The sequence below is a fragment of the Triticum aestivum genome, chromosome 6D (genome assembly GCF_018294505.1).
Source record: "Triticum aestivum cultivar Chinese Spring chromosome 6D, IWGSC CS RefSeq v2.1, whole genome shotgun sequence".
Classification (NCBI taxonomy): domain Eukaryota; kingdom Viridiplantae; phylum Streptophyta; class Magnoliopsida; order Poales; family Poaceae; genus Triticum; species Triticum aestivum.
This window is the reverse complement of record NC_057811.1, coordinates 269493360-269506058: the sequence shown is the minus strand read 5'-3', so window position 1 is coordinate 269506058 and position 12699 is coordinate 269493360. Positions and strand designations below refer to the sequence as shown.

The following is a 12699-nucleotide window of genomic DNA, read 5'->3' as shown; positions in this document are numbered from 1 at the left end:
CCCTTTGGTCGCCACTGGGTTGCAGCTAGAGTTTCCACTCGGCTGTGTAGCCGCCTCACTCACAAGTTTCAACAAATATATTACCCGTAAAAAAACAATACATCCATGTATTAAAATTATATGGTTTTAAATAACACACTTTTCTTTTGTTCTTCTTTTTCTAGTTTTATGTTTTTAATACACGAATATATTTGTCGGAGATCGTGAGAGAGGTGGCTACGCAGCTGACCAAGGCGCGACACTTGTTCTCTCCCTAATGATGTCGCCTGGGCACAGAGACATCGGCGACAGATGGACATGCAATTGTAGATGCACGCCAGTGCATGTTTTTTTTTGAACAGGAGGAATACCCCCAGTCTCTGGATCGCCTGAGCGGTCACCCTCATCGCCTCATTCGCTCGCTCTCTCAACAAATCTCCCACCCTCATGAACTCGAGGGGCAGATCGCCGGTGCACATGCATGCGATTGCAGTTGCGCACGATCGGTTGGAAGGCAACTAAGATTATGTGTGGTCGGCGGGTGTGGTCAAAATAAAAGCGCACAAAAACAAAAATAAAAGTACAATCAAATGGATTAAAACAATAAATAGAAAATAGGAAAATGACATATTTCGCTCCACGTAAAATAAGACCGAGATTTTGTAAAACTATTTTTTTGAAACAAGTTCATTTTAGTTAGTCATGTACTGTATTAATTATAATTACTAATTCGTTAATCTATTCAGGTTTTTTTTTTGAGACAAACTTGCCAAGCTTTATTCAGAACCTTGAATGTTTACAGGTACAAAAAACAGCCCACCCGGTTGGCCCAACCAAACGTGGCGACCGAAACCGAGTGTCAAAACATGCTTGGCAAGGTTGTGAGCCTCGAAATTCGAGCTCCTAAACTCATGAACTATGTTACACGAAGGGAAAAAACTAGAACGATCTATAATTTCCTGTATTATAGCTCCATACTCTGTCGCTGATCTCTTCTTTATGTCATCCACCACTATCTTACAGTCTGAGGCAATATGTATTTGGTTGACATAAACGTCCTCCGCCAAAGCTTGTCCTTCTCGTATAGCCAAAGCCTCAAGCGTGGCAGCGTTCGAGACATGCTTGAACTTGATTGCTAAGGCCCCCAGAAACTTTCCCATCTGGTCCCGGCATATAGCAGCCGAAACTCCACAAGTCTCGTCACCTGAGACCGCCGCATCTACATTAATTTTTGCATGGCCCTCTGGCGGCGGCTGCCATGTTGCCGGTCGATTCACCGCCACCCTGCTGCTCCCTGCCAACTGCTTTTGCACTAACTAAATATCGTTGAGAAATTTCATGACAAAGGCATTGGTTGCATAAGGACTTTCATAAATCTCTTCGTGAATCACCCTTCTTCTTGCTCGCCATATCGCCCAAAGCGTCACCACCACACGGGTAAATTCATCATGGGACAGAGTATCATGCAACGTGGAGAGCCAGACCCTTGCGTTCATTGACAGAAAATCCACCATAGACTCCACCGTTTCTTCCGAGCACAAAGACCAGACACTCCTTGCCATAATGCAATCTATGAGGGCATGTTTCCAGCTATCTTGTGAAGAACATAACGCACATACCTTCGTAGTGGACATGTTTCGGTGGTGGAGAAGATCAGTTGTTGGTGTTGTTTCATGGCACAGTCTCCACAAAAACACCTTTATTTTCGAAGGAATTTTCATCTTCCAAAGGGATGTCCACACTCCCTCGTCCCCAGAGTCAGTGGTGTGACCCCAACCGGTTGCAACAAAGCTTCATTCCTGAGCTTCGTTCCGAGCAAAAATTTGTAAACTGACTTTACTGAAAAGATTCCCCTTTCATCTTCTCCCCAGGCCCAAAAGTCAGCCACTCTCCTTGTGCATAATGGTATCTTGAGAATGCTCTCAGCATCTAGAGGTATGAAAACTTCTCTCACCCTTTCCTCCCGCCATGAGGCAGAAGATTGATCAATCAGCTCCGAGACCCAAGTTGGCTTATCTTGTACAAGAGATGCTATTGGCCTCATCATCCCCGACCTTGGTATCCAATTCTGGTCCCAGATATTGGTCTCTTCTCCAGTCCCAATTCTCCTAATAAGGCCTTGTGCCAGAGCTTCTCTGCCATCAATGATCGCTCTCCATATTTGTGATGGGTTGTCTCCTAACTGCGCTTCAAGAAAAGAGGATACTGGATAATATTTTGCTTGTAATATTCTGGAGCTCAAAGCCAATGGATCTTGTAAAATTCTCCAAGCTTGTCTGGCCAGTAGTGACAAGTTAAAAATCTCAATATCTCTAAAGCCCATCCCTCCCAAGTGCTTTGGTTTTGTACAAACGTCCCACGATATCCAGCAAGGTTTTCTCTTCCCCCTTTTGCTACCCCACCAAAACTGTCGAATCAACGAAGTTATACTTTCACAAATACCCCTTGGTAATCTGAAGCAAGACATGGAATATACCGGTATAGCTTGAGCAACTGCTTTTATTAACACTTCCTTACCTCCATAAGATAACAGTTTCTCCATCCAACCTTTGATTTTCTCCCAAACTCTATCCTTCAAATATTTAAAGGTTCCATTCCTAGCATGCCCTACATCCGTCGGCATGCCTAAATATCTATCACTGAGCTGCTCATCATGAACATGAAGGGTGTCCTTTATGTTGTCCCTAACCACTTGTGGACACCCCTTACTGAAAAAAAATTGATGATTTCTCATTGTTGACTCTTTGCCCCGACGCATTGCAGTAGGTCTCCAGAAGGTTTGAAACAACCCCTGCCCCCTCATCACTAGCCTTGAAAAGCAGCAGGCTATCGTCAGCAAAGAGCAAGTGATTGACAACTGGCACTGTCGGAGCCACCTGAACTCCCACAAAAGCTGATGATTGAGGAACGGATTTCAAGAGGCACGAAAGGCCCTCCGCTGCTAACAAGAAGAGATAGGGGGAGATCGGATCTCCCTGTCTGATACCCCTCGTGGGCCTAAATTGTTGTAACTGCTCTCCGTTAAATAAGACTGAGAAGGACACTGAGGTGACCATGTTCATGACCACCCTAATCCATTGATAGTCAAAGCCCAGCTTGACCATTATAGTTCTGAGATAGTCCCAATCAAGCCTATCGTAGGCTTTCATCATATCCAGCTTCAAGGCACAATGACTATTGCTCCTTGACTTACTCCTCTTCATAAAATGGAGACATTCATACGCTGTGATGATATTATCTGTGATTATTCTGCCTGGGACAAAGGCCGACTATTCTTCTGAAATGATATCTGGTAAAATTTGCTTCAATCTGTTCGCTATCACCTTTGACGCAATCTTGTACAACACGTTACACAAACTTATTGGTCTGAATTGAGAGAGCAAAGATGGATTTAGTACCTTAGGAATTAAAACCAAAAAAGTATCGTTGATGCACTCCGGGCTTTCTTCTCCTCTGACAATTCTAAGGACAGCCTTTGTCACCTCTTGCCCACAAACCTCCCAGTGCCGTTGATAAAAATGAGCCGGGAACCCGTCCGGGCCTGGGGATTTAGTAGGAAACATCTGAAACAAAGCTATTTTGATCTCCTCCTCAGTGTAACCAGCACATAAGACAGCGTTCATCTCAGCAGAAACCTTACGGGGCACATGATCCAAAACTGCATCCATGTTGGTAACACCCTCGGACGTATATAGGTTTTTATAGACGTCAGTCACCATCTCCTTAAGTTCCACCGGATCATCCACAGTGATTCCCAAAGAATTCATCAAAGCTTTTATCATATTCTTCTTACGCCTCATGCTTGCTCTCAAATGAAAAAACTTCGTATTTTTGTCTCCAGCCGTCAACCATTCTATACGTGATCTTTGTCTCCACAGAAGTTCCTCCCTATGATAAAGTTCAACCAAACGCTCGTTAATTTTCCTTTCCGAGTGGTCAGGACCCAGTCTGGATGGATCATTACGCAAATCTTCTAATTTCTTTTTCAGGGTCTTCATCTCCCGTCTTATGGACCCGAAGGTCCTTCTGTCCCAGCGTTGCAAGCTATTCGATAGGTGTTGCAATTTTTGTTTTAAACCTTCCACCCTATCGCCCGAATCAGATGCAGACCACGAAGACAAGATAGTCTCTTTTAAATTTTCATGTGTCTCCCAGGCTACTTCATAGCGGAAGATTTTGCTCCCCCCTTGCTTCAACTCAATCTCTCTGTTCAGCTCCAGATGGATCGGCCCGTGATCCGATGTAGCTGCCGTAATATGTGTTAGTCCCGTAGAAGGGAAAAGGGAACACCATTCCGTGGAACCGAGAGCTCGGTCAAGTCTAACTCTAGTGAAAGTGCCCCCAGCCACCTTCTTTTCGAAAGTCCAGAAGCGACCCTTGAAGCCAAGATCCACCAGCCCGCATGTGTCAACCGCATCTCGAAAGCCCTGTATTTGGGCATTGCTACGTTGGCCAACGCCCTCTTGTTCATCTGGCCGTAAAACCTCATTGAAGTCCCCAATGCATAACCATGGGAGAGAGCTTGAGCCTGCTATGTTTTTCAAAGTATTCCAAGTGTGATGCCTTAGGTGAGTTTGTGCTTCCCCGTAAACCACTGTAAGTCTCCACAGATCAAAACCCGTCTCCCTAATACCACAATCCAAATGATAAACTGGATACCCCAAGATTTCAATATCCAGATTGTTATTCCAAAACAAACCGATACCTCCAGTTCTACCTACGCTGCTGACAACAAATGCTTTATCATAACCAACAGAACTAGCTAAATTCTCCACTCTTGCTTTGTCAATCTGTGTCTCTATTATACAAAGCAAAGTGGGGGCAAACTTCTTCGCGATCTCACGAAGCTCGCGAATTGTCGAGGCATTGCCCACTCCCCGACAATTCCAGCTTATGATACTCATTGCTCCCGGCGGCACTCCCCGGAGGAGCCCGCCGATATACCATTTTTTGCCTTTTCTCCCTTGCCTGCTGCCTTCTCCGCCAAATGATCCCCCTGCTTGGACCTTTTGTTAACTTTCCTTGGTGACACATATACCGGGGGCATTGGAGGAACGCCTAAAGGTGTTTTTCCAGCAACGGCTAAAGTACCCTCACCAACAAAAGTAGGAGGATCCTGGACCCTGGTAACTGGTGGCAGAGCACTATCCACTGAATTTCTTTTGTTGTTGGTTCTGAACGCCATAGCAGCAAGACCTTCAGGATCTGCAGTCCCATCCTGAGTCTCCCAAGCGGGCTCGCGTTCTTCTTGTTCGCTGGATGTGTTTCTTGCTGGGTCCCCTCCTCTTTGGGCTGTATCACGACCCCTACCTCTCGTTCCACCTCTGCTCCGACCTCCCCTGAAGAAGGGTCTCCCTTCCCTGGGCTGTGAGTACTGAACCTCTCTACGCTTGGCAATCATCCAGCTCCCCCACTTCTTGTCAGTTTCGTTCCACACCCCATTGCCACACTCCTCAAATCCATGTCCCATGAGGCCACAGACCTTGCAGAAAAAAGGAATTTTTTCATATTTCACCACTAGCATACGTCTCCCTTCTCCCTCCACAGACAGAGGAACGAATCTTGTCAAAGGTTTAGCAGTGAGAACACGAACCCTAACCCTGACATAATCGCCCTCGAAGTACAGAGAAGGGCGGAGCTGCACCTCCCTTACCTTGCCAATTCTTCGAGCCAACTCATCCACAACCTCTGGTTGGCGGTACAGGTCGGGGACTTTATGAATCTGCGCCCATACATACAGGCCGTCCAACACATATTCTTCTGGGTCTGTGACCCCGTCGTAGTCCTCAATGACCACCGCGTAGTTACGGAAAAGCCACGGACCACCATGAACCACTTTCTTCCAATCTCCCAAACAAAACATCTGAAATATGAATCTATTCTCACCCGCTTCTCTGAATTTGGGCGTTTGTGCTAAGCCCCAGACAAACTTCATGGTATCGAAAAAGGACGACGAACTAAACGGCCGATCAGTGTTGACCCTTGCGATCGCCAACCATCTAGATTCCTCTTTGAACTGCTGGGCTTTTTCCTTCCCGATGATTACGTCGTCTAGCTCTTCATCCATAAGCTCCATATTCTTGAGCATCTCCTCTAGATCTTCCTCCTCCGTCCGTCCCGATCGCGACGTTGAGCCAGTCGCCGCCGCCATCGGATGAGGTACCCGCAGAAACCCAAGGTCCCTAGCCGTGCTTGGGTACAGAGGTGAAAATATCCCTGTCGGAGATTGCAAAAACCTCCCGCCGGCAGATGAGATCGCCTGCGAAGGTAACGAAACCCTAAACGAGAGGGTAACACCTCTTTGCGTCAAGTTGTCGCTATCTATTCAGGTGTGTGATGCATCAGACGGATGGTCTGGGTAGCTACATTGGTTTTTGGCAAGGCCCATATGCCTGCGTCCACTAGCGCCACAATGAGGCACGGCACCCTGCCGTGCTTAACAGCACGGCAGAGGATCCGGTTCCGGCTTCCTTCCGTTCCGATTCGTGCCGACGCAACAGAAGCCACCGCCTCCGGACGAACCAAGCCGCTGCCCACTTCCTTCCGCGGCGACGTCTCCATCATTTCGCACTTGAGTCGCGCAAGTGGTCGCCGCGCCTCTCCATAATTTCGCACGCAAGTCGTCGCCGCGCGTCCGGGATGACCCAAAACGGTTACCGCGCTACTGTTGTCAGAGCAGTTACCTACTCCACTCCTCAACGCTAATCGCTGGTACATACAGTACCACTAATCACCCTCTTCGACTCCAATCCCCTACGCTAGTCCCGTCGTAGTCTCTGCGCGGATCGTCGATCGCCGCGATGTCGTCTTCCTCCCCGTCCTCGTCGGACCAGAGCGGGAACCCTAGCCCCTCGCCGCCGGCGCCGGCGGGGGTCCGGCCGGGAGCGGGGCCGGCGGCGTGGCCCAGGCGACGCTGCCGCGACGTCTTCTGGCTGGTCGTCTTCCTCCTCCACCTGCTCGTCTTCGGCGGGGCGCTCGCGCTCGCCGGCCTCAACCGTTTCCGCGTAGCCGACCGCTTCAACATCGACCGCTACGCCAACCACACCGCCGCCCCGCCATCCGCCGCAGTCGCGCCGCCGGGGTCGGATGTCGGCGTGTCCAAGGAGAAGGCGCTGCCCCCCGAGCTGACGGAGACGTACTGGAAGTACTACGGCGCTGCGGGGGCGGTGGGGACGCTGCTCGCGTGGTCCTGGCTGGCGGCGGCGGCCGGGAAGAAGGACGGGGGCAGGGTGCTCATGCGGGCCGCCGTGCACAGCCTCACGGCGTACCTTGCCGTCATCAGCGTGCTCTGCTTCTGGGGAAACCACTCCTTCTGGGGCGTGGCGCTCGCTGTAGGCGCTGCGCTCCACTTCCTCTACGTCATGTCAGTGATTGATAGGTACTCTCAACCTCAACTGCATTTCGGAATTGCTTTGTGGATTCTGGCAATTTCATATAGTGAATTTGGACTGTATTGGGTGAGGATGTGACACCAACACTGAACAAGACAAGTAAATTTCTGCACAATTGAAGAAACCATTCATGAGAATTATGTTATGGGATTGATTCATGTCTGTTTTCATGCCCCCTTTCAAACAGTGTGAACGCCCTTGTGCGCATATGGCTGTATGCCTCCACTCTAGTGTGTGCAAGCAGTCCAGTGCTTTCTTTGCTGATATGCTTTGGAGTCAACGTGATTTGAACGGGAAATTCACAGTTTAAGCATTGTGCTGCTTTTGTTCGTAGTACCTACCAAATAATATAGCTGAACAAAAAACTATGGTTCGGGGAATCTTATCATCATTTGGGTGCATGCCTAAATGGTTAGCCTGCGAATAAGCAGGCTTCATTGATAGCTATATGTTTGAACGATTTAACGTCAATCTTGTTTCAATATTAATGTTATTATAGTTGTATGGAAGGAAAGCCAGTAAAATCAGCAAGTGTAGTATGGTGGAATAGCTGCACCGCCCCTATATTTGCGTACAAGTTTAATCAGTTGCATTGGACAAGTCAGTTGAATTTCATTTTAGCTTGTTTAACTATTGCTATATTGTCATTATTGGACATATGCGGGGTTGAGTTAGCATATCGGTATACTTTCCAAATGCAGCTTTGCTCAGTGGAACAAGTTGGTGCATGCATTCTTTAGGTGAAAGATGCATGTGGTGTAGGAGTTTACTAATTTACTAATAGGCCTGAATAGTGAATACTTGTATCGTAACTATCTAGGCCACCTTACCATCTTAGCCTTAAAACTTGCATATAAATTGAGTGGATTGTGAAGCCAAAATATTTGGGCATGACACAACATGCTATTGAGTTTTACCTTAGCGTGTAAACAATATCATAGTGGGATGAAGCCGCAAAGTTGGTACTGGGTGTCTAACTGGCTATGCACATCAAACCAGTATCAAACTTGATGCTGATTTCTACTAGTAATCAGTAACTTCTCCCATTGATTTTGGGTGTATTATCTTGCACTCTACCCTATATTAATCATATTAGCAGAAACTTGGAAGCAAGTGGTTTCTCTGTTATTGACCCAGTTAAGCCATTTTCTAACAAAGTAGATGTTCAGTTTTGTTCTAAAGCATCTTAAGTTTCTATTTAATATGAAAGTGGCATGGCAGCTTATTTGCAATTCATGACGGTCTCTGGAAGAAAGCTGTGGATTTTGTTTAGATTCAAAAGTGGAGAATTCTAGTGTAGATATCCTGCTAACCATTCATTCCATCCTTGGATCAGGATATATCTTTTTCGCTATAATCATGTATTGGCTAGTTTGCTTTGTAAGTTGATCTTGTTTTAGGAAGAAAACATCATGCCTTTCTTTTTTGGATGACTGTTGTTCCGAAGGTTCTGCTGGGAGATAATCTTTTCCGCATGTATTTGATAACAACATGGAACCTCAGTTAGACAGTTTTTTTTTCTTTTTTCACAAAGGAGGTTGGAACCCCCAGCCTCTGCATCTCAAATTCTCAATTTAGTCTCAGAGTTCCTGCTGTACTAGAAGATATTCGGTCCATTAGCTGACTTCTGCTTGATCACAGTATTGTTAATTTCCTTATTGCTGCTTTAATTATGTGGTAAAATAAAAAAAGAACGATTTTATTCTCATGAAGTCATGAGTAATATATTTGTTGAAAACTAACTTTTTTTTTGCTAGATTTCCATTTACAATGCTAGTACTGCAAAAGGCAATAAAGATGGTCTGGGAACTTCCAGATGTGATGAGAGTAGCATATGCATTTGTACTGGTAATGCTTTGTTGGATGGCATTATGGTCCTTTGGAGTTTCTGGCATTGTTGCTATGCCCATACCGAATTGTGGGCAATGGTGGCTTGTTCTGGTGAGGGCAAGTTGTTGCCATTATTCTATGTTGGATTTCAATGTTTTCTTTGCTTTTAGATATTTTCTAATAATTATCCTGCAATTTGCAGGCTTTATCAGTCAGTTTGTTTTGGACTGGAGCTGTCCTTAGTAATACAGTCCATGTCATAGTATCAGGAATGGTGTTCCTTGTTCTCATTCATGGTGGACAAGCTGCTGCGTCGATGCCCCCCAAACCACTTCTAAAGTCACTTCAGTATGCTGTTACAACTTCTTTTGGAAGCATTTGCTATGGATCACTCTTTACGGCTGCCATTAGGACTTTACGTTGGGAGGTCTGTGACTTACTGGCTAGAGTTAGCTGGTGTGAAATTTTTAACTATCAATTAATTGCCTGCCATTTGTTTACTCCTTTTCATTCTTTATATTTAATTTCAGATTAGAGGAGTTCGTTCTAAAATTGGCAACAACGAGTGTCTTCTGTGCTGTGTTGATTTTTTCTTTCATATTGTGGAGACGCTTGTTCGTTTCTTCAACAAATATGCATATGTACAGGTCAGTTGCAAATATCAGTTTATCTATTTAGAAGTTCTCAGGATGTATAAGATATCAAGTTAAAAGAGTCTGTTCTCTGTGTTTTGCAGTTTTGCCATGCATATTTGTGCACTATGTTTTTTTCATGTTTCCTCAAACTATAGCAGCTTTGCATGAAAACTGGGCCAGGGAAGCCTGCCCCCAATGGCTCATCGGGACAAGCGGGTCGACACAAATTTAATTGCTCAAGATGTATTATGTCGTTACAATAGCATACACCTTTGCAAGTTTTGTTAGCATTCCAGTTTATAGGAAAATTTTAAAATCTTGATCCAAAATTGCCTCTGTTGTAGAGTTGCAAATATGCTAACTTGTGATGCTAAGCGTATTCATCCTAGAAATAGCTTGTTTTTCTAGACATGCTAAAATTCCTACCGATAAATGATTCTGTTTGAAAAGATGTTGTACTACTACTCCCTATTTTATATGAATCTAGTATTAAAATGGGTTGGACCATGTTACCCAAGGGGATATGAGGCCAGTCACCACTGGATCATTGGGCAGGCACCATGTCCCTGAAGAAAGCAGAGGGGTCAACGGGTACCGGGTCTGGGCCAGAGCGGGTCGGCTCACTCCCGTCCTTAGGAATCTTGATACCCAAAGCATGTGACTGCGAAGCAAATCGCTGATTTTGTTCTTTTTGAATTGGTAAAACTTTGTATGGAGAAATGATTTGTTCCTTCATAGTATTGGTTATTGATATCAATCAAGTTGCTGATCATTATCTAAACAATGGTTTCGGGCTTACTTGTATCACACTGTTTTTCACTTTCAGATAGCTGTCAACGGACAGAGTTTCAATCGTTCAGCTAGGGATGCTTGGGAGCTGTTCCAGTCGACTGGCATTGAAGCACTTATTGCTTATGATTGTTCTGGTGCTGTTCTTTTGATGAACACAATATTAGGTGGGTTAATTACAGGAACTTGTACTGGTGTTTGGACATATTTCACACAACGTGATAAAGCAATTATGGTTGGCTCGACCTCTATGCTGATTGGCATGATACTGGTAAGTGCTTACATGAGTATCCGGTTTTGATTGAAGTGTTTTAGAAAAGGGGCCTCCCGGATTATGTATTTTTCTTGCAGTAGAAACTCCTAGGTATTGCTAGGAGCTGCATGACTGAATTTTATGAATAGTATCTGTTATGGATATTTCGAGTTAAATATTTCCTGCAGAGTTTATTCAGAACTGAGAGCCGCTTTATTTTGCAGGTTGGGCTAACTGTCGTGGTTGTTGAAAGCGCAGTTACATCAATATACATATGCTATGCTGAGGACCCTCTTCTAATTCAGAGATGGGATCCTGAATTTTTTGAGCAAATGTCAGAAGCACTGCACCAGCGACTGCAGTACCGAAGCTCCAGAGCCCGCCAAATACTGAACGGTCGGCTTGATCATTTGCCAAATACATCAAGTATTTGAATCTCATGTCAGATACTTCATTTTTGTCAAACCATTGGACGGGCAGCAGCCATTTCCAGAACAAGTTGTTTTGGATCCTCCTGCCATGAAAATAGAGAACGAAGTGCCCCAGCAATCTTCCGAGGCCTTCAAAAGCAATATTCCCTAGCAGGCAGTCGTATGTACATTCTTTTCTTCTTCTTTGCGTGGGGTATGTTCATAATTATGTAAATTTGCAGCATTTCAGGGGGAAACAGAAGAACTTCAAATCTGTTTCAGGTCTTGGGTTTTATTTGACTTTTTTAACACAGTATATAAACGCAGATGCATACACGCACATTCTCTCAATCAATGCTGTGAACGCACTTCCGCACACCCTCCCTCTTTGAACACCCTACCTCTTTGAGGACCTTCGAGTACAACATTTTTTTTAAGGAAACAAGTACAACATTTTAAGATTAACGAAGTCGACACAAGTGCAATTGTAGTTGACGGGAACATCTTCTCCTATCGAACGTACATGGCTGAAAGGCCTAAAATAAATCCAGGAAAATGTGACCAACTGGACTTGAATCCCTGATGGGCCGGGTATCGCATTGTTCTCTTAACCATCAAACCATATGTTGGTTTGCATATATACAGGAGCACTTACTGCTCATATTGTGCATGTCTATATATACAAGGGTACTTTCCCTTGGAAAAATAAATATACAAGATAACTGCTCACAATTGTGCACGTCTATTTTCCTTGAAGATATATTGAATAACTAAGAGAATGACGACCAAGCACGCGATACATCAAGCATGCCGGGGCTGCGGCACAACCAAGCCCAAAGAAAAAGAGAGAAATAAAAGAGAGAGAAATGCCAACACCGGCAGATCGGCAAAGACGAAGAAGACCGAAGCTGCTGCGCCCACCGAAAGTCCCACCGTGCTCCTAGCACTCTGAAGCACCACGTACCGAGCAACACCTTCAACAAGAAAAACGACGACAACGCCGCTACTGCCCGGACGAGTCCGAGGGTCTCCCCTGGTACGCGGGGGCAATGGGGAAGGGGTACACCCGAAGCCCTCCAGGAAGGAAAGGCGACACCCGTCGGCATCCCTCCAGGAAGGAAAGGCGACACCCGTCGGCATCGGTGCCGGACAAGCCGAAAGGGATTTCTCCTGACCCCAAAGAACCATCACCGCCTCGCCAATCCGGAGTGCTCCACCCAACTTCCGCCCACGAGCATGCGCGACCACGGCCACATCACCCTCCGCAACGCCTCACCGTGGTAACCAGCACGAGGCCTAGAGGAAAGAGGAGGGGACGGCGAGACCGGGGGCGGCAGCAACATAGTCGAACGGGAGGGAACAACCTCCGCCGCCCGCACGGCAACCGACCGGACGCGACAGCAAGGAACACA

General features: G+C 45.9%; 1 protein-coding gene across 1 annotated transcript; it reads left to right on the top strand.

The window, feature by feature from the left end:
• Positions 1–6575: 6575 nt before the first annotated feature.
• LOC123144614 (CTL-like protein DDB_G0274487) lies at positions 6576–11526 on the top strand. The gene is made up of 6 exons (XM_044563821.1): positions 6576–7357; positions 9128–9311; positions 9403–9627; positions 9731–9847; positions 10662–10895; positions 11102–11526. The coding sequence occupies exons 1-6, from the start codon at positions 6780–6782 to the stop codon at positions 11309–11311; spliced, it is 1548 nt and encodes a 515-aa protein (XP_044419756.1). The 5' UTR covers positions 6576–6779; the 3' UTR covers positions 11312–11526.
• Positions 11527–12699: the final 1173 nt, after the last annotated feature.

What these genes read in the sequence shown, in the direction of transcription:
- LOC123144614 (XM_044563821.1), top strand. Translation starts at nt 6,780, where the DNA reads ATGTCGTCTTCCTCCCCGTCCTCGTCGGACCAGAGCGGGAACCCTAGC. An exon ending in GTCATGTCAGTGATTGATAG is followed by an intron (nt 7,358 to 9,127) that starts GTACTCTCAACC and finishes TTTTTTTGCTAG; the next exon opens with ATTTCCATTTACAATGCTAG. An exon ending in GGCAATGGTGGCTTGTTCTG is followed by an intron (nt 9,312 to 9,402) that starts GTGAGGGCAAGT and finishes TGCAATTTGCAG; the next exon opens with GCTTTATCAGTCAGTTTGTT.